This window comes from Myotis nattereri (assembly GCF_964212035.1).
Source record: "Myotis nattereri genome assembly, chromosome: 2".
Taxonomy (NCBI): Eukaryota; Metazoa; Chordata; class Mammalia; order Chiroptera; family Vespertilionidae; genus Myotis; species Myotis nattereri.
In genome coordinates, this window is record NC_138076.1 from 204,157,730 (window position 1) to 204,178,949 (window position 21,220).

The 21,220-nt window shown below is 37.2% G+C and overlaps 1 protein-coding gene across 1 annotated transcript in view; it reads left to right on the forward strand.

Moving 5' to 3' along the window:
* Positions 1–21,220, forward strand: part of POLR3B (RNA polymerase III subunit B) — a 107,927-nt gene that overhangs the window by 58,988 nt on the left and 27,719 nt on the right. Inside the window, exons 17-23 of the mRNA XM_081082846.1 lie at positions 1,163–1,237; positions 2,048–2,146; positions 4,967–5,094; positions 13,506–13,715; positions 16,423–16,581; positions 18,178–18,295; positions 19,989–20,131. Coding sequence (XP_080938972.1) covers positions 1,163–1,237; positions 2,048–2,146; positions 4,967–5,094; positions 13,506–13,715; positions 16,423–16,581; positions 18,178–18,295; positions 19,989–20,131 — 932 coding nt within the window. The remainder of the gene's footprint in view (positions 1–1,162; positions 1,238–2,047; positions 2,147–4,966; positions 5,095–13,505; positions 13,716–16,422; positions 16,582–18,177; positions 18,296–19,988; positions 20,132–21,220) is intronic.

The window sequence follows — 21,220 nt, forward strand, 5'->3', positions numbered from 1 at the left end:
CTAAAATAATATGGCATAGTCTAAAAGAAAATGAATTCTTTTTTAGAAGTAATTTTATAATGGCATATCATAGATTTGGCAGGAAGAATTAGAATATACTGAGTAAAAGTAAAAGGTAACTGAAGTAGCTAAATGTGAACTTCTCCCTCCTACTGCTCTGTCATCACTTCTGGGTTCCTTAACCTGAACTAAACTGCAGCCCTTGAAGATTATTTCCACAAAAAGTTCACCCAGTTCATTTTTCAGCAACTTGTAATTGTACAGCTCCTCATAACTATTTAAAAGTGCTCATTAGTCCTCCAATAGTCATTTGGATTTAAGGTACGGGGCACAAGTGTCTGCTGGTGACTTGCTCCTCTGTAAGAGCTGCTTATCCAAATAAGAACAGCCCTTGACGTTTCAGTGCTGCATGCCATCCTTTGTGTCAGTGTTTCCTCGTGGTGGTGAAGCGCTCAGAGGCAAATCAACACTGACAGTTACAGTTTAATCTACCAGAACATGTAGACCCAAAGCTCCCTCTACCTTATACCCAGTATGCTGCTAAAATTACAAGGTAAAAAAACTTTATTCTCTGCAAACTGACTGCCACTCTTTTTGGTCATGTGTAGCTTTCGGTAGCCTGCTCTGTAGCCCAGTGATGTTTACCCTAAGGCAGATCACTCTAAACAGCTGATATTCATCAGGCCCTCACTACAAAATGCCATTGTAAACCTCAGTGACAGCTCTTCTCTGCCTGCTAACTTCTTGGGTAGAAGATGACATATTTCCAGTATGAAATAGGAGATGCTTTTAGTATGATGCATTTACACAGTTTAAAATGTGACACTAAAGGATTTATATCCTTTTTAGACTTCATTGAGTATCATTTTTGAATTGCCTTTTCACTCAGAACCAAGTATTTCCTAAGATACTTGGAAAAGTACTGGATGTGTATACATGTATCTGTGCACACATACAGACATGGGCTGATGTGTCTGTGCATGTGCATGTGAGAGAGAGAAAAGAAGCCTCTGTGCATTCACATGTAAAACTTACCTGGTGTCCTCAAGCAGTGCAGAAATAAGTTTGCTTATATTTACAGGTTCCCGCATTTCCCTACAGTAAACTTTTTGCTGACAATTTTTCTGTTGAACTACTATGAATTTATTTTTTTCCATTCCAGACCCTACATAATAGTTAAGAAACAAAAGCCTGCGGTCACGAATAAGCATATGGAAGAGCTGGCTCAGGGGTACAGGTAAGTAAGTGGCCAAAAGCAAAACTTCTGAGTCTCTTTAGTATTCACATGATATAATCAACAGTAACATTATTTTTTTTAAATATATTTTATTGATTTTTTTACAGAGAGGAAGGGAGAGCGATAGAGAGTTAGAAACATTGATGAGAGAGAAACATCAATCAGCTGCCTCCTGCACACCCCCAACTGGGGATGTGCCAGCAACCAAGGCACATGCCCTTGACCGGAATCAAATCTGGGACCCTTAAGTCCAAAGGCCAATGTTCTATCCACTGAGCCAAACCAGTCAGGGCAACAGTAACATTATTTTATCTGAGCTTTTAAGAATAGTATATTTTCATTTTTAATCCTTTAATTCCTCCTCACTAAATATATTAGCCTATTAAAAATCCATTTTTCACTATGTGAACTTGCTTGGATATTGTAAAATATTTATCAACTTAGATCATGAGAATTCCAGATTCTTGGTGTAAATTAGTGTACTATTAAGTGTTTGTAGTAAAAGACAGACTTTCATTAATATGTTGATATAGACATTGTGGGGCTCTCATCATACGGAGTTTCTAAAGTCATCAAAGATATTTTTAGATTGGGGACCAGATTGACAAGAATCACAGATGTTTTACTGATCAGTGATTTGTGATCATTGTATGACCCAAGAATAGCATGTTTCAAGTATCCCATTGTTCTGATACTCTCTGGGAGAGAAGGGTGCTTTGGGTAAATGAAAGCCAGATCTTCCATTATTACATGTATAATATTGTAATTAAATGCTTTTTAGTAATGTATGCTTCACCAATATTTTCCCAGGAATTTTGAAGATTTCTTACATGAGAGTCTGGTGGAATATCTAGATGTGAATGAAGAAAATGATTGTAACATCGCACTCTATGAGAATACAATTAATAAGTAAGTAGGATCCATACGAACCATAAGTAAAACCTATCTGCTTATAGAAACTACCTTCTCGTTCCATTTCATCTTCAATTTTTTTATTGTGTCCTTTGCTAGAAGTATACTGTTTTATAATAAACGATAACCCATCATTTATCTCAATGTAAGAATATAACAAAACTGCGAACAAGTCATTTTTCGACTTAATTATCTTTCCTATGCATTTTACACTTAGTATTTATATTTTAAAAGGAGTTGCTGCTCTGATTTTAATATTTAATTACTAACAAAATTGAACTAATGAATCAGAATATGTACAAGATGTATTTATCTCTTCTGGAGAGGATTTTATCAGTGGACATTTGGATTCTTATTATCAATGCAGGAATTCCCTACATAGTATGCAGTTAAGATGCCTCTAAACTTATGTGTAATATAAACATGAAATGGTGCTATGTTTACAGTGTTTCTCCTAGAACAGTGATATTTTTAGAAGCATTAGAGGACATTTATATAAATTGCTGTCTGCTGCATGTTACTGATGTACTGCTTACCTGAAATGGGAATATATTGTTAAATAGTTAGGGAGTTTGATACTACCAGCTGATAACTACTTATGTCCTCTAGCGAGAAAGTACTTTTCTGTTTCCTGCTATCAAATGAAATATACTACTTTATTTTTGTCTAATTATAAGTTAGTTAATAATGCTTTTAATCAGAATTTTAATTCCTTAAAGGTATGAATCTCTCAAAGTACTTTTCTCTCTCCTGACAAAGTTCTAACATGTCTAAGAGGATTGGGGTTCATTCTATAACCGAACTAGAGACATAATTCAATACACAAAAAGATAAATAAGCAGGAGGTCCTCTGTCATGTGTGTTGTAACTATTCTTTTTATGATGGATTGGGTTATGTTGGAAATTACTTCTCTTCACAGGTACTATAAGCCATTGAAATGATTGAAGTTATGCTTCAGAAACACTTGAGGAAGGCATCCAGTGGTTCTCAACCTTCCTAATGCCGCGACCCTTTAATACAGTTCCTCATGTTGTGGTGACCCCCAACCATAAAATTATTTTCATTGCTACTTCATAACTGTAATTTTGCTACTGTTATGAATTGTAATGTAAATATCTGATATGCTATATGTGTTTTCCAATGGTCGCGGCTCACAGGTTGAGAACCACTGGATAAGACAGGCAACAGAGACCACAGATCCTGGATGGGATATCTGTTACTTTTAGCAAAGACCTAAAAATAATTTGGCTGCTCTTTCTCAGATATTTTCTGAATTGCTTAATCATTTAGCCAAAACTGAGTTTTCTGCAAAAATGTATTATGAAAGTAACAAAGATTCTGACACTTAGTATGTAAAGTCTTCCTTTGTGTTCAATGTCTGTAGTGGAGCTATCCAATAAAAATAAAATGCAAGCCACCTATATTACTTAAAATTTCTAGCAGCCACATTTAAAAAGTAAAAAAGAAACAGATGAAGTTAATTTCAGTTATTTTATTTAACCCAATACATCTAAAATGTTGTCATGTCAACATGTAATCAGTATGAAAATATGAACATATTTTACATTTTCTTTTAAGTTTTTAAAATCTGGTATGCACTTAACAGCACGTCTCAATTTGGATGCTAAATTTTATTGGAAATACTTCATCTGATCTCATTAACACAGTTGAAAAAGTAGACTCACAAATGTTAAGTTGTTACAAATGTAACTAAAAGGTTTAAAATGATTGAACTAAGTTATTTCAATTTAAATATGACTTTTAAAATTTAAGGTGATTAGCCCAGCCAGTGTGGCTCAATGGTTGAGAGTAAACCCATGAACCAAGAGGCCACCCGTTCAATTCCCATTCAGGGAACATGCCTGGGTTATAGGCTTGATCCACGGTAGGAGGCATACAGGAGGCAGCTGATTGATGTTTCTCTCTCATCGATGTTTTTGTCTATCCCTCTCCCTTTATCTCTAAAATCAATAAAATGTAAGGTGATTAAAATTAAGTAAAATTTTAAAATTCAGTCCTTTAGTTGTACTAGTCGTAACTTTTCAAGTGCTTAATAGCTACGCTTAGCTAGTGGTTATGGCATTGGCCCCTCTAGGACTGTAGTAACTATTCTTAAAGGGGATGTATTTCTCCCTCTAAAATGGTAATACAGCCCTAGCTGTTTTGGCTCAGTTGATAGAGTGTCAGCCTGCAGACTGAAGAGTCCTGGGTTCGATTCTGGCCAAGGACACATGTCCAGGTTGTGGGCTCAGTCCCCAGTGGGGGGCATGCAGGAGGCAGTCGATCAATGATTCTCTCTCATCATTAATGTTTCTATCTCTCTCTCCCTCTCTCTCCCTTCCTCTCTGAAATCAATAAAAATATATTTAAAATAAAATGGTGATACAACTTTCTCATTGATCTAAGTTGGAAAAGTGAAGAAAAGCAAGTTATCCATGTGGATGTTTTTGGTCTGCATTCCTATATGCTTGATTAATAATTCCTTTATAAATGCTAGTTGTTGTTATTAGTAGTTAGTATATAATAATACTTTTTTATATAGACATTCCGTACTGTTTTCCTTCTCTTGTATTTCTACAAATAATAGAAGCTTCTATCACTAAAAAATTTGTTTTTATTATATTTTATCAGTTTTATTAGCATCAAATTTTGTTATTGAGGTTTTATTATATAAATGTATTATATATATATTTATATAAACTTAAATATTATTATCTAGGTCCTATAGGGACTTAGTAATATTTTCATACCCTTTCAGTGATATTTATTTTATACTTGGTGGTGCCTAAGATGTCTATTCTTAATTAACTTGCTAGAGATACCACCCACTTGGAGATTGAACCCTTTACTCTTCTTGGAGTTTGTGCGGGCCTGATTCCATACCCTCATCATAACCAGTCCCCAAGAAACACATATCAGTGTGCCATGGGAAAACAAGCTATGGGTAAGATTCCCTTCTTGAATTTGCTTCTAAATACTTGGATAAAAGATATGTCTTTATTCTTACTTCACTAGTATTGCGTGTCTGGCCAGTCAGGCTTTGCTAACAACTAAGTGTTACCAAACTCAGAGGGTTGCCTATGGAATTCTGCAATACTTGCAGCTGCCCCTATCATGTCTAAAGCTTAAACAAAAATGGAGAAAACTTCTCTGAACTTGTCCCCTTGACTAAGCAAAGGGACATACAATAAATGTCACAGAATTATGAAGGGGTAAGTATGAAGAGAAAGCCCTGTGAAATGTAAGTTATTAATCCAGAGAGATGGAAGAAAGAGCAGAAAACTCAAGGTTAAGGGTGGAGAGGAAGAGGAAATAAAGATGCATGATGTGTATTAGAATGTATTTAGTAATTGTCTGGATGACAGTCATTGAACCCATTATATCCATGCAATTACTCCTATAGCTCCTGAAACATCCAATTCATGTCACACCAATTTCTGAACTCATTTTCCTTTCTTCTTTATGTTTTGCTTCCTTTTCATCCGCCCATCTATTAATTTAGCTATATACCCATCTATAACATTTATTAAGCATCAACTATAGATCAGACAGTGGGGCTGAAACCTGAAAATTTAGAGATGAGGACCTGTCCTCAAGGAGTTCACAATCTAGTAAGAGAGACTAACAAATAAAATGGTAATTCATATAGTATGATAAATTCTATAATAGACCCACAGCCAGAACCTAAGGGAAGAAGAGCAAAAAGGTCACTTAAGGTTAGAGAGTAGGCTGTTTTTGAAGAGGAGAATTGAACTAAGTCTTAAAAGACACTAGTATCCTTATGAGTATGGATATTAAAAGCAACCATTTCATGAGGAAGTCTTGCTACTTTGATATGACTATTAAGTATATTATAGGTGTAGAGATGCCATATATTAACGAGTTTGGCTTTTATCTTGAAGTTGATACAAAGAGAATACGAGGCAAAAAATGTTTTGCTTATAAACATTTTGAAATGTTTTTTTAAAAATAATTTAAATCCTAATAAGTGTAATAAATTTTACTTTCATATATGTCTATGCATCAATATGACTTGTCTCTCATTTAAAGTATGGTATAAGGAGCTTCATTTAAAAAAACCTGTAAAAGGTTTTTGCATTGTGTTTGGTTTACAACCAGAATGCAGTTAGCTCTCCGTTACCAAGAATCAGCTGCAATTGACTATAATTTGACAATTAAGGAATTTTATTTCTCATTATGGATAAAGAGTCTGTATTTCTTTTCAAGTTTTTATATTGCCCTTTGGTTGGCCATAAAGAAATAAGAAGCATGTTGTCTTGCTACCATTTACCTGAATGATGTAATGCCTCGACAGTTCAGAATAATTCCCAGTGGGAAAATCTAAACAGCGGCTCATCAATTTAGCCTTTCCCATTCATCCTCAGCTGCAGTATAGGCTGATTTCCCGCTTGTGCTTCTGACTTGCTAACAAGTTGAAATATACAGTACTGAACCCTGTGTGTCATGAAAGGGCTATCACTTCTATTGGGTTTACCAAACCATTTTGTTTCATGATGTGAATCCCAGCTGAAACAATACACCTTTTGTGTAGAACCTTCAGCAGAATTAACGGAAGACTAATCACTTCATCGCTAATGCCACTCTTTAGTGTGTTTGTTTGAAGATTGAAATAGAAAGGGCTGCTTCTATTCCACTTATTGAATGGTTTTTAAAATAAGAGACTTGAAGGAAAGAAATAATATTTTTATTTTTGTAACTTCTCTCTCCACAACCCGCCCCCCCTCCCAAAGCCTTTATTTTGTGGCCATGAGTATCTGAAACATTCGGTTAGTTACCACACACAGTTAAGCAGGATCAGTGTGTACAGAAAGCCAATTCAGTGTCTGTAGAGTTCTTTTGTAGTTTTCTGTGTGAAGGTTTTTTTTCTCGTTTTGTTTTGAGTGTCATTTGCAATTCATTGTCTGTGTTTTCTGAGGTTGGTGTATTCAGCTGCTCTGACCCTGGGTCCTGCACATTTAGCTCCTTGGATACAATCCTCTGACGTTACTGCTGACGCTAGGAAGACAAAAGCCGCTGAATATCTTAAGTAATAAAAAAAAAAAAGCCTTTGTTACTGTTTGTTATTATAAAACACCTGACTATAAAGAAAAGCAGAGAGATAAAAGTATGTTTAAAGTTGGCGCGTAATGTGGCCACATTTCTCTTTGGACACTGAAATAGCTGCAGAAGTCTTGAGTGAGGTCTATATGAAAAATCACAAAAGGGGAAAGGCTGACAGAGGGCGAAAACCCACTGCAGAGACCTGGATTTCTAAAGCAGACCCAGCACTTTGAGTTGGGTTTCTCTGAGTCATTTTAATTCTATGCAGTCTTGACAGCTGATTAGTCAAAGGCGCACTTTCCCATTTTAAATATACACTGAAGACTATATGCTGTTCGTCCATTAGTCCATGTGGAAGGCGGAGGACAGTAGCCCAGAATCAATTCACTGAATATTCTAGTCACTCTGGAAAATTTGCTGTCTGCCTCTCACTACAAACTCCTCCCATTGAACAGAGTAAAGAAATGAGTGAAAGTCATTTTCTGTCACTACGAAGGAGACCAAAACTAGCAGAAACCACAGAGACTGAAAGCCTTACCTTATACATGAGAGAGAGCTGACTTTAATCCAACATGAAACACCAGCAGAGGGTGTTTCTTACATCTAAGGTTCTAATAAAATTTCCACACCGCATCTTACTGTGCTATTTAGCAACACCTCCCTTCCATGGCTACGGCTCTGTTTGTTGTGACATGGTTCAGAGCAAGAATCAAGGAGACGCGTGTGGACGTGGCAAGGTCTCCAGGTCACTCACTGCTACAAGTAAAGACTGTGTGTTGGAGCTGCATTGTATGTACTCTCCCTGGCACCAGACGCCAAGTTCACATGACTCACGCTTTCTTATCTGCCTGTTTTATTAGTTGGCAGTCCTCTAATGGGGCAATTTCTCCTGTTTAAAAGGATCTTTCAGTCATTATCAGCTCTGTTAATAAATATGCATCACATACCTCCCCTAGTCTTGGCTTCTTCTCACTACCCCCTCCCCTTCAGTTTCAAATTGCTGGGGCTTTTTTTCTTTTTAACTCAGGACCTAATGCAGCTTCTGGTTTTGTTTTTGCTTTCAATAGATTCCATTCCTAAGCACATAGTCTCCTCTCTTGCATTTCCCTCTTAACAATAGGATGGGATGTCTGGAGATATTAAAAACACAAAATATTCAAAGATCCTCATAAAATTTTGTTTTATTTTACATTTACTCCCCCACTTTCTGTTTGAAATTTTAAAAAGAATTCTTTACCCACTTAGGGGTACAAAAATGAAAAGATGTCTTGCTTAATTTGTCCCTGGCAGTTCTTGTTTTAGAATTCCGCTATTGGTTCAAAAAAAATTTAAAATCGTTGTTAACTAATTTAAATGTAAGCTGATATAATATTTCTTGCAACTAGCATGTTAGTAATGAGTACTTATGGAGGTGAAATTAAAGAGCAGTATATAGGTCAGAGTTGGAGGTATGCAGGGTGATGGGATGTATACTTTTATTACTACTATTATTAATATTAGTCATGATGAATGTTGCCACTTATTGAATACCCAAATGATATATGTGCATTTCTTCGTCTATTCGTAATAGTAATGCTGTCAGATAAAATGCATGCCTTTTTTGTTTCTGACTGAAAGGCAACTGAATCTTTTAAAAGATTACATCTGTGCAGTGCCATCTATAAAACTTACTAAAATTCTTCTCAAGTGAAACTAATTTCTTTCCTCACTTTTTCCTATTCCCTGTGGGTCATGATCCAGGTGCCTTTCCTGTTAGACTGTAGATTCTAAGCTCCTTGAGGACAGGGACTGGATGTTATTTATTACTGGAGCACAGTGCCAGCTTAAATAGGTAGAGCATAGGAAGTACTCAATCAGTGTTTCCACAATGAATGAATGAAACTTTGAGCACATTAAAATTGTTAAGAAATTAGGTGATATTTTTAAAAGAATCTTTGAAACAAACTAAGTTGGAAGGCTTATACAAACTGATTTTAAGACTTACTCTAAAGCCACAGTAATGAAGACAGTATGATATTGACATGAGGATAAATATGTAAATCAATGGAACAGAATTAAGAATCCAGCAATAGACCACACATTTATGGACAATTGTTTTTTGATGAATGTGTCAGGGTAATTCAGGGGAAAGGGAAATCTTTTCAACAAAATAAAATATCTATGCAGAATAAAATGAGTATCATCTCCTACCTCATACCTTACAAAAATTAACACAAAATGAATCATAGCCTTAAAAGTTAAGAGCTAATACCATAAAACTTATAGAAGGAAATGGGCAAAAACCTTCATAATCTTGAATAACTTAAGATTTGTTAGATAGAATATGAAAAGCACAACTATAAAAAAGAAAAAAGTAATTACTTGGACTTTCTCAAAATTAAGCTTTTGCTCTTTGAAAGACACTGTTAAGAATATGAAAGAGACCTTAAACCACATAATGGGAGCAAGTTATTTGCAATACATCTATCTGATAAAGGATTTGTATCCAGTATGTAGAAAGAACCCCTTTCTAATAGGACAGCTCAATTAAAAGATGGGAAAAACAAAAGCCAGACATTTCACAAAGAGTAATAGGAATGATCAATAAGTCCATGAAAATATATTCAATGTTATTAGTCATCAAGTAAATGTAAATTAAAACTGAGATACTACTACATACTCATTAGAATGACTAAAGTGAAAAGACGGACATACTGTGTTGGTTAGGATGTGGAGCAACCAAAATGCGCATATACTGCTCGTGAGAATGTAAAAAATAATCAGTTTGAAAAAATTCTTATGCAGTTTATTCAAGTTAACCCCACCCTTACTAAACCACCGAGAAATTCCACTGCTGTATATTTCCTCAAGAGAAATGAACACACAAAGACATGTGCATGAAGGTTCAGAGCACCTTTATTCACAATATCCCAAAAGTGGAAGCAGCCCAAATCCACCAGTAGGTGAGTGGATAAACAAAATGTATATTCATACAATGGAGTGGTACTCAGCAATAAAAAGCAATGATCTATGATACACACAACCACATGGATGAATCTCAGAATCATTATGCTAAATGAAAGAAGCAGCAGAAGAATTTATGTATTGTATTTTTCCATTGATGTAATGTTCTAGAAAATGCAAACTAATTCATAATGATAAAATCAGATTAGAGGTTGCTCCTTTGGGATAGTTGGAAATGTTCTAGATCTTGATTGTGGTGGTGGTTTCACAGATGTATATATTGGTTAGCACTCATCAATTTGTAGACTATAAATGGATAAAGTTTATTGTATTCAATAATGTTGATTAAATGAAGGGAAATTGGGCAAAGGAAGACAGAAAAATAATTAAATGCATGAAACTTCTTTTTTTTTTTTCAGTATACATTTTCTTTGCTAAGTGCATTCTTACTAACCATTTTCATCCCACCTTAAAAATAAATTTTTTCACTATTTTAACCTACATTTGGATACCTTGTTGTGCCAACTTGTGACTTCTTAAGAAAGTTATGGTCGAGAAAATATGACTTTGTAAGAAAAATTGTGCCCTGATAGTATGAAATTGACATCATTGGTGACCTACAGTTGTGGCAAATGGGCTGTAAAAGGATAATTTAGCTTATAGATATTCTTATTGTTAATATCCTATATGATAAAAGGCTAATATGCAAATCAACCAAACGGTGGAACGACCATTTATGGCGCACACTGACCACCAGGAAGCAGACACTCAATGCAGGAGCTGCCCCCTGGTGGTCAGTGTGCTCCCACAGGGGGAGTGCCGCTCAGCCAGAAGGCCTAAGCCGGGCTTATGGCTGGCGAGCACAGCAGCAGTGGCAGGAGCCTCTCCCGCCTCCGCGGCAGCGCTAAGGATGTCCGACTGCCGGCTTAGGACATCCCCCTAAGCCATCAGTCGGACATCCCCCAAGGGCTCCTGGACTGCGAGAGGGCTCCTGGACTGTTCTTTTAAGGAAGCTGAAAACATTAATAGAGACCTTCTAATTTGAACATGTGCTTCACCCAGACTAGTCTTATCATTTAATTTCTGTATGATATTTTCTCAAAAAGTTTATTATTGGCAAAATAGCTAACTAGTCAGTTATGATTTTTATAACAATTATATGGGGTATGGTAGCATTTCGAAGTGTTTCAATATAGAAGTCATAGTTGATAAATCATATTTTAACCTGCACACCACTGTCAGTGCTGCTAAAAATGGATTTGCATGTATATTCCTTCAATTTCTTTTAAAAGTCTTTAAAGAAAAATTTCTGATGAGATCATAAGCACCAAACATTTGCTAAACTGTTTTGCTGTGCATCCATTCAGTGGTCAGTTGTAATGTTCAAGAATTATGTTCTGGGCCTGATACAATTTACAACAGGATCCAGTCTCTTTCATCATTGTTTAGAGGTGCAGCCATTATGCTCCCCTGCTGCATAATAATGCTTGTCTCGGGTTTCAGAAGACATGTTTGGCAGCCTGGTGGGATGGTGGCTAAAGTATACAATTGGAGCTGAAATCTCAACATAAATTTTAAATGATTTCGTGTAAAAGGACAAAATTACTGCCAGTGAACTTTACCACGGTCCAAGCAGCAGTGATTTTATTTCTAAAACAGTAAGTGATCTATTACCAGGTATCCTGTCCCTTTTACTAGTTGGCACTAAAATAACAAATTAATTGGCAATGTATAGTGTAAATTTGACAAGAAGTTCATGAAGTTTTGAGTTTAGCTGTTGTTTTTCAGCTGAATTTTGATAAATTTTCTAGAGATTTAAGCACAAATATATACTGTCATAAAGAATATAATGCAGTTCTTCAGTTTAATTTGCTTGACATTTATTGAGCATCTTTAGTGAACCCAGGAATGTAGTAGGTGCTCATTTCTTTAGTAGTCTACAGATTCCAGAATTTCTTTCATCACATCCGAGCATGTTATTTTCATCCCCAAATTGAAATCACCATTGATTTAATGACATGAGTACAGAGAAAAAGGTAAAGGAAGTAGTGAGTTTTGGTGTTGGCTTGCCTTAGAGCTTAACTCCATTAAATGGCACATAGGCATCTCTAAGTATTTGGGTGTTGGGGATGTATCACTGTGGAAGCACATGCAAGAGAGAGACTTCTTTGCTACTCAAGGGGGGAAAAAAGAGATACTCCAGAGAAGTTAAAGAGGCTCAGGGGCCCACACTCAAGCTCAGCAGTAGGGTAAACATGAGTTTCCCAGTTCTAAGGTCTCTGAGTAGGAGCAAGCCCCTCGAGAGCGAAAGCTTTTTTTTTTTTTTTCCCCCCAGGCAAGTCCATGAACCCTAATAAACCCCTAGGGCAGTGGTTCTCAACCTTCTGGCCCTTTAAATACAGTTCCTCATGTTGTGACCCAACCATAAAATTATTTTCGTTGCTACTTCATAACTGTAATGTTGCTACTGTTATGAATCATAATGTAAATATCTGATATGCAGGATGGTCTTAGGCGACCCCTGTGAAAGGGTCGTTCGACCGCCAAAGGGGTTGTGACCCACAGGTTGAGAACTGCTGCCCTAGAGGGAAAAGGGAGAGGCAAGTGACACTCAGATTTAATTTCATTTTTAGTTGACAGTAATACCTTTTCAAGGTCCAGTCAGATGGACAGGCTGATTGCTAATGAGGGAAGAGCCCATCCCTGATTCAATGGGACCTTAGATTCCTTAAGGGAAAGGCATGTCCTTTTAATCTCCACTACTGGGCCGAGTCGGTGTTTAACTGCTTAATAAATGAATAGTTAGGCAAATGAATAAGCCTATTCTCTGCTTTCACTTTCCTCTTCTCTATTCTGTTTCTCCTGCTTTCTTTTTCATTTAAAACTTTTATTAATTGTTGGTCTCTTTTTATGTTTGCCCGCTGTATAAACTTCTTGCCTCAGCCCAGGGTGTGTTCTCCAGTTACCTTCCCCCAGCAACTGGACATAGGCCTGGAATATACTAGTAGTAGAACCCAATACAGAATTGTTGACTGACTTACTATATTAACCAGTGGAGACTAAAATTCCTCAACTGGGATTAATTGTATAAATCTAAAACCTGAAATTATTTAGATTAGTATACCTGAGTGCGATTTTTCTTCTTTGTGGGGGAATTTTAATATTGATGAGAAAAAAAAAATGCTTTTAAAAGTTGTTAGCCACTATGAGGGTATTGCTTTTGAAATGTTTGACCTAAAGATTTTCTCCATTTCAATTAGTGAAATTAATATGCTTATCACTGTATTCATTGCTGCCTAATAATTTGACATAATAGAATATTGCATTTTGTTTTTTTCAATGTCAATGAAGGTACCATTGGATATAACCAGCGGAACAGAATTGATACTCTAATGTATCTACTAGCATACCCACAAAAACCTATGGTTAAAACAAAAACCATTGAGTTGATAGAATTTGAGAAACTGCCAGCTGGACAGAATGCGACAGTTGCTGTGATGAGTTATAGTGGCTATGATATTGAAGATGCTCTTGTTTTAAACAAGGCCTCCCTGGACAGAGGTAAGTGAACTTTCAAAGCTCTGACACCAAAAGTGCTTGGTACAGAATTAGATATAGGGATGATCAGTGTAAAAATCACTTAGTATCAAAATGCTAATGTCAGTTGCAAGTGATTATAATTTTATAATATACAAACAAGAGGCAGTTATGTTGTGGTGTTGATTTAAAAAAAATGAACATTATATAGAGGTAGTTTGTTAAATGTAATCTTTTTTCTTTCTTATTTTACTTTATTGGTGACTTGAGGCAATTCCTCAGCAGAAAACACGTAAGAATTTGTTTATTTTCCAGCAGAAATTATAATAAATGAGATATGGTGGGGGGTTTTAATATATCTAGATATATATTCAACAATAAACCTGTTTGGTAGGGTGGTAGCAATATTTGTAGGTAAAAGGCTATTTTATTTATTGTATAATTCAACCTCATAATGTTAGACCTTTTTGTTGGCATAATGATGAAAGTTTAAAAATACACATACATCAACTCTGACTTACAGTTTTAACAATTTTCTTTCGCAGTTTCTTGATAGTTTGATTTTGCAGGTCACCACTTTATGGTTTGTTAGCCATCACCTGATCTGAAGTCTGACTTGTCTCTTCATAATCTGTATTTCTTTTTCTGCTCTCTGGCATACCCACTCTGCCTTCCCTTCACTCTTTGTAGTTGCTAGGCAGCCATAATAGTACTCCTAGACATGTGTCTTTGGCATTAATGTTGGCTGCACTTAATTTATGCCTCTTTTTTTCCTCCAAATGACAACAGCCATGCTTTAAAACTGGATGTTTTCTTTTCTGATTAACTGGTAACGTTTATGTGGAAATCTGAAGACTTTGTGATATCTGTCAGAAACTCCGCAGCACAATTTAACGATTAGAGTTTACTGTCCACTAGCTTTGAAGCTACCACCTGTAAATAAAATGTCCATTTACCCTTAGAAGAAAACACTTCTTGATTTCATGCAGTTCAGATTCACACTGCACTCCAGCATGTTGCAGTTAATGGCCATTGTACGAAATCTGAAGATCATGTAATGTTTCCAGAGTAGCTGTCTCTTGGAGCAGGGTGTATTATGGCCATACACAATTTACTAGGAGCCATAATGACCAAGACCTTTTTCAAAGATACACAAATGTCTTCATCTATTGTCTACTTGTAGAAATGTGTTGTTTCATTGAACAGTCACCTTCATATTTAAAAATTACGTTAGAGCACGGATAGTTTATTTAGAAATCCACTTTTCCCTGATTGATTTTCTAAATTCACATTCTTAGATTTCTTGAAAGTGTTCTGCTCTTGCTGGAGAATTTTAAATGAAGGATTTTACAGCCATGCATGTATTTCATCAGCAATACCTAGCATTTAACTCTGAGACTTTTTCCTGTTTAAGTAAACTCTTGTTGTGGCTCAGTATGTCCTGAAGAGATTAGAGAGAAAACCCAGTTTAAAATAACTACAAGGCGGGTGGGGGGTGCGGGGCGGGGGGGGGGGGGGGGATGAGCAGACCTGGCTAGGTGGTTCAGTTGGTTGGAGCCTCATCCCGTACAACAAAAGATTAGGGGTTCAAGTCCCCACCAGGGCATATACCTAGATGGTGGGTTTGATCCCTAGTTGGGGTGCATACAGGAGGCAACCAATCGACATTTCTCTCTCTCCCTTCCTCTCTAAAACCAATGAAAACATGTTCTCAGGTGAGGATTTAAAAAACACACAAAACAATAAATTAAAAAAAATTTTTTTTTAAAGAAAAGAAAATCTGCTTGACCAAACCAGGGTGGGAGAAGAAACAAATCAGTCACAGAGTCTTGGGAAAATATATTTAATGTTGAAGGAATGGCAGCTCTTTTGGGCAATGCTAGAGCTGATGGATCTTTTTGTGGGATTCAGTGGTTGAGTTTTTTGTCCCATCTAAAGGTGTTCTTCTGCTCATTTTGCTTATTTTTATTAATGTTTAGATCGTTAGTTAGTCTCAGGCCTTTTCCTTCATCCACTAAATAAATGTGATCTAAAAATATAATCAAAGTAAACTAATCTTAAGGACAGAGGTGAACTATTTCTACCATTGAAGTCATTTGATTGCTTCTTTTCACTTTCTGTGCTCTTTGAAGAAAAATTAATTTTGTATGTGCTTCTTTGGGACTTCCTCTACATGCTAATATCAGAAAAAGAAAAACTTCCCAGAGAAGGTTAGCAAAAGTGATGCACCAAAATGATTTGTAGGAGAAACCCTGGATGATCAGTAAACTTGGTTTGTCTCAACTCTGCCACCAACTTGCTTGGTGACCATGACCATTTAATTTCTTTGGACTTCACTTGTAGCGCCTGATAGGTAGAGGGGTTATGCCAGGTGATCTCTAAGGCCCTTTCCATTTCTCACCTTCTGTGGCTCTGTGCTCTAAAAGAATCTCTCTCTCACCTTCCTCTGTGATAAAATATGTATAGTCCATGCTGAAAATGATTGTAGGGATTCCAGTGTTTGTATGGACAGTAGGTAGGAGGAGAAATCCTGAGCTAGTTCTTCAGATTAGTAGATTGTTATTTGATTTGGCCAGTACCAGATTATCCAAATATAGAACAGATTTGTTTTTTTGGGAGGGAGAGGGGGAGTAGAATAGGAATGGGGTGGGTTGTTGAATAACACAAATCTGTGTTTTCTCACAGTTTTGTATTACTGGTGATTCTGATACCCATTTTGGTTTCACTTTAGGTTTTGGGCGTTGCCTTGTATATAAAAATGCTAAGTGTACATTGAAACGGTATACCAATCAGACTTTTGATAAAGTGATGGGGCCGATATTGGATGCTGCCACAAGGAAACCCATCTGGCGACATGAAATTTTAGATGCAGATGGTATTTGTTCTCCAGGTAAAAGCCTTAAAAAAATTTAATGTGTGCTTTTTGAAATTATGAAAGTTATTTAATAATATATCGGAATACTTGGTAAATGGAATAGAAAAAAAATCAACCTATAAAACCACTATCCTAACTCAGCCAGTATGTTCATTATTTGGTGAATTTCATTTCTGTCTTTTTATGCATATAATTTTACATAGCAGTAATCTATTTTAGTTCTACTTTCCTAGTTATAATTTGGAATCATAGAAAAGCCACTTTAAGGAAATATTTAAAATAAGAAGGTCATGTTCCAGCATCTACCTGAGTATATCATCATTTGTGCACTTAGCTTACAGACTGACTTTAGAACCTAATGCTTTTAAAAAGTGTGACTCCATTGTCATTATAAGCTTATAATGAATTTTGTTGATGCAACCTACATTTCCTGCCCTGAGTCTTATGGGCTAGTGTGGGAAACACATTGATCAGAGAAGCACATATAAACGTATGTCAAATAACAACCTGATTAAGGAAAGATATAAGGAGCTATGAAGCCATTTTACAGCAAGAGTATTTGACTTAGGAATATTGGGGCAGCCTTCCTTCTGAAGTGAGCTGAAATCAAGGATAAGTGGAGTCAACCAATGAAGAGGGGAGAGTGTGTTCTTAGCAGTGGGAAGGGCTTGTGCAAATGCCCTGCAGCTTGATAATTAAAGGAACTGAAAGAAGGCCAGTGTAGCTACAACAAAGAGAGTATAGGGGAGCATGGTGAACGTGAGTCTTAGAGAGAGAGAGAAATGGGGGGGGGGGGGGTGCAGGGACCAGATGCAAAGCATTGTAGCCATGTTAGTATTTTCATTATGAAATGGTCATCCTGACTACCATGTGGAAAAAAAGAGTAGAAGGGGAGCCAAAATGGAGGAGGACCAACCGAGAGCTCTCACGGAGGACCAGACGACAGGAGCTGTGGTGATGTGGAGAGAAGGGCTGGGTGGAGGAGGTTCTTAGGAGGGGAAGTCTGCATGACCTTGCCGTGATGGTGCGTGGGTGGTGAGTATTGCTCCGCTGTGGTGTCCTGAGCCACATGGTGCATGGCTTCCCCTCCTTGCTGCCTTTGCTCCTTGGAGAATTTCTCTCTTCACCCAGGTCATATAGCTGGGAAATAAGTGCTGTGACAGTACTATAGGAGTTGATTTTGGAGCTTACCATGAAAAGATGCAAAGCAAAGGTGACAACAGCAGGAAAATCAAAGAAATCTTTTTATTTCCTTTGCTCAAGTTAAGTTGGCAGTGACTTATTACTGGTTGAAATAACTATTAATAAAAATAAATGGTCCAAATCTGTTCTGACAACCTAAGAGATATATAAAATTGCTACATTTCTCTGGTTATGTGGTCCCCTAAAACTGCTTAATTTTATGTACACTGTAATCTGAATCTATGATTTTTTAAAATTGGGCTCACAGAATTACAAGCAAGCCCTGTTGAACTTTGGTTCCCACTATATGAACTCATTTTTTTTTCATGTCTAGACTTCATGGACCAAGTCTAATCACATTGTTTTATGCCTCAATAATCTTTACATGTCACATAGATGGTAATGATTTGTCTAACCCTTGTTTCTTAGGTGAGAAAGTAGAAAACAAACAAGTGCTCGTAAATAAATCCATGCCCACAGTAACTCAGATCCCCTTGGAAGGAAGCAGTGTGCCGCAGCAACCACAGTACAAAGATGTGCCCATCACGTATGTATTGATTGTGCCTTGGAAAGACGCAGAAAGATTCACCCTCATAGTGCTCCACTCACTCTGCTTTTGCCGATGACTTCCAGATAGACACCTGCCTGGTTTCAGCTTCATACTCGCACAGCTTTACAGGGCCCCATATCCAGACCAAAAGCATCCTCTCCACCCCAAACAGGCTCCTCCGGGGTCCCTCTCTTGATGAGTGGCACCACCATCCAGCCAGTCACCTGCAACACAAACCTGACTCTTTTCCTTTACCTGCCACACAAAGCCTAAAGCCTATAGGTTCAGCAAAATGTATAGGTTCTGTCTCCTTAGCTGTCCCCTTATCCTCTGGACGACGGTGCTTGCTGTCTGAGTTCTGGCCTTCCTCTCCTGTGGACTCCTAGTTAACTGTAACTGCACATCTGCTCCAGCCCTGCACCTCTCCATCTCTTAGGCTCTCTCTATTGCTGCTACCAGAGTGATTTCCTTTTCTAAGTTACTTATCGGGTCATGTGATTCTCTTGAACAAATAGAATAAAACTTGAGTAGATTGAGTACAACTCCCAATGACAATGTTACCTGCAGTACAATATGTACAGGACTAACTGTGATCCTCGGCACACCTCTGTAGCCTTACTCCTTTGCAGACTGGGCCCCATATTAGTGAATTGTCTCTTACTCTCCATAACATATCATCCTAGTTCAGGCCTTCAGCACTTGCTCCCACTGCTCCCCCTACCTGAATGCCCTTCCACTGGTGAAGTCGCAGCTTCAGGGTCACCTCCTCTATGAAGCAGTCCTTGACAGCCTGCCCTCCCCATCACTACTGTCATATCCAAACCCTAACAGGATTGATGGTTGTCTCCCTTTCCTCTTTCCTGGCATCTTCACTGTACTCGCCTTTTTCTTATCCTTCGTTGTATTGTGAGTTTCTTTGGGCAGTAGCCATGTCTACTTAATCTTTGTATGTTCAGAGTCTAAAAGGGTCTGACAGACTAGACCAGCCGTGGGCAAACTACGGCCCGCGGGCTAGATCCGGCCTGTTTGAAATGAATAAAACTAAAAAAAAAAAAAAAAAAAAAAAAAAAGACCGTACCCTTTTATGTAATGATGTTTACTTTGAATTTATATTAGTTCACACAAACACTCCATCCATGCTTTTGTTCCGGCCCTCCGGTCCAGTTTAAGAACCCATTGTGGCCCTCGAGTCAAAAAGTTTGCCCACCCCTGGACTAGACTCTTAATAATGTTTATTGTATGAAAAACAGGTAAGAGAAGAGGCAAAGTATGTGAAAAAGTTAATGGGAAAGCTCAGTCAGTAAAAGTGGTTAAGAACTTGGAGTCAAGTCTGACAGGCGTCAGTTCTAATCCCAGGGCCACTTCATATGTCCGGGGAACGTTCTTCTTTAAGCATCAGTTTTCCTTGTCTATAATAAGGAAATAACAATATGTAAATACTATGTGTTGTGAAGATTAAGTTGCATTATGTCTGCCTCATAATAAATGCTTAGTAAATGTTAGCCATTTTAAACTAGGAGTAGAAATGGGAAATTGTAATTGAATTAGTATTAAAAAGAAAGTAATTTTTCGGAGCCCAAAATGGGAATGTCAAAATATTCTGGGGTAGGTATTAAGTAAAACCTGTGGTCTGGGGGTGATAGGTTTGGCAGTTTGAAACTCTGTTTTGTTGATTTCCTCTTAACACTAGCTACAAAGGGGCAACAGATTCATACATTGAAAAAGTGATGATATCTTCCAATGCTGAAGATGCTTTTCTAATCAAAATGCTGCTGAGACAGACAAGGCGTCCAGAAATTGGAGACAAATTCAGCAGTCGTCATGGGCAAAAAGGTAAATTGCTTCATTTCTCAGCTTGTTTATACTAGTAAAACTGAATATACTAAAATATTTATTAACCACATATGTAAGAGATGTTTGATAACTTTCCCCTATTAAAAAATGTAGTATGTTTGAAAAAATTATTACATTGTCATCAAAATTATTCTTATTTTATTTCTCAAATTAACCTGTTTATATTTTAAAGGCATTTTAAAATATACTGTAGAATTGCTTCTCTGTGCTATTTATTTCATTCTCCTGCAACTTCTTGGACCAAAGTTATAACTATAAATACATTCTAGATGATGTACCTACTGAAGTATAGGTAGCTGTTCAAAAAACCAATAGTAATACCTATTTTTTTATGAAAGGTACATATTTAAACTACTATATGTTGTGTTGGGTCATAATATCATAGGATGTCAACACTAGAAGATACCTAAGAGTTACCTGCCCCTTTATGTAACCGATAAGGCAGTTGAGACCCTACATGTTAAGTAGCCAGTCAGGGGCACCCGACTAGTCAGTTACTGAGCTGGTGTAAGAACCCGGGTCTCCCAACTCTAGTGCAGTGCTTTGTCCACTGCACAGCGTTCCGCCTCCTAGATGGTGTTTCTCCATCGGATCCCACTGGCAGGCCTCACACTTTTCATTGAGGGTTACTGTTGGGTTTTCATCCATTTGTGGTTTTATTTTGTTTTGTTTTTTTATCTTCGAAAACCAAAGCATTGTGTCACTATTAATGAACTCATTATTATTATGGCCTCTTTTAGTCAATATATATATTGTTTAAGAGAGGGAAAGTTCATCCTGGGGTTTGAATTTTGGCTTTGTCTGTCGCTTTCTAATTTCAAGAACATTAGCAGCAGCTAACACTTTTGTAGTACTGTGTGCCTTACTATGTTCTCAGCACTCACTTCTCACACAGTACTAGGAGTAGGTACTGTTATGATCCTCATTTTACAGAAGAGGAAACAGAGGCACAGAAAGATTAGTAGCTCTCCCAAGGTCCCCAGTTTGTTGGCAAACTGGATTTTGAACCCTGGCAGACTGGCTCCAGAATCCATGCTCTTGAACTAACTACTATTCTGATTATTAAGC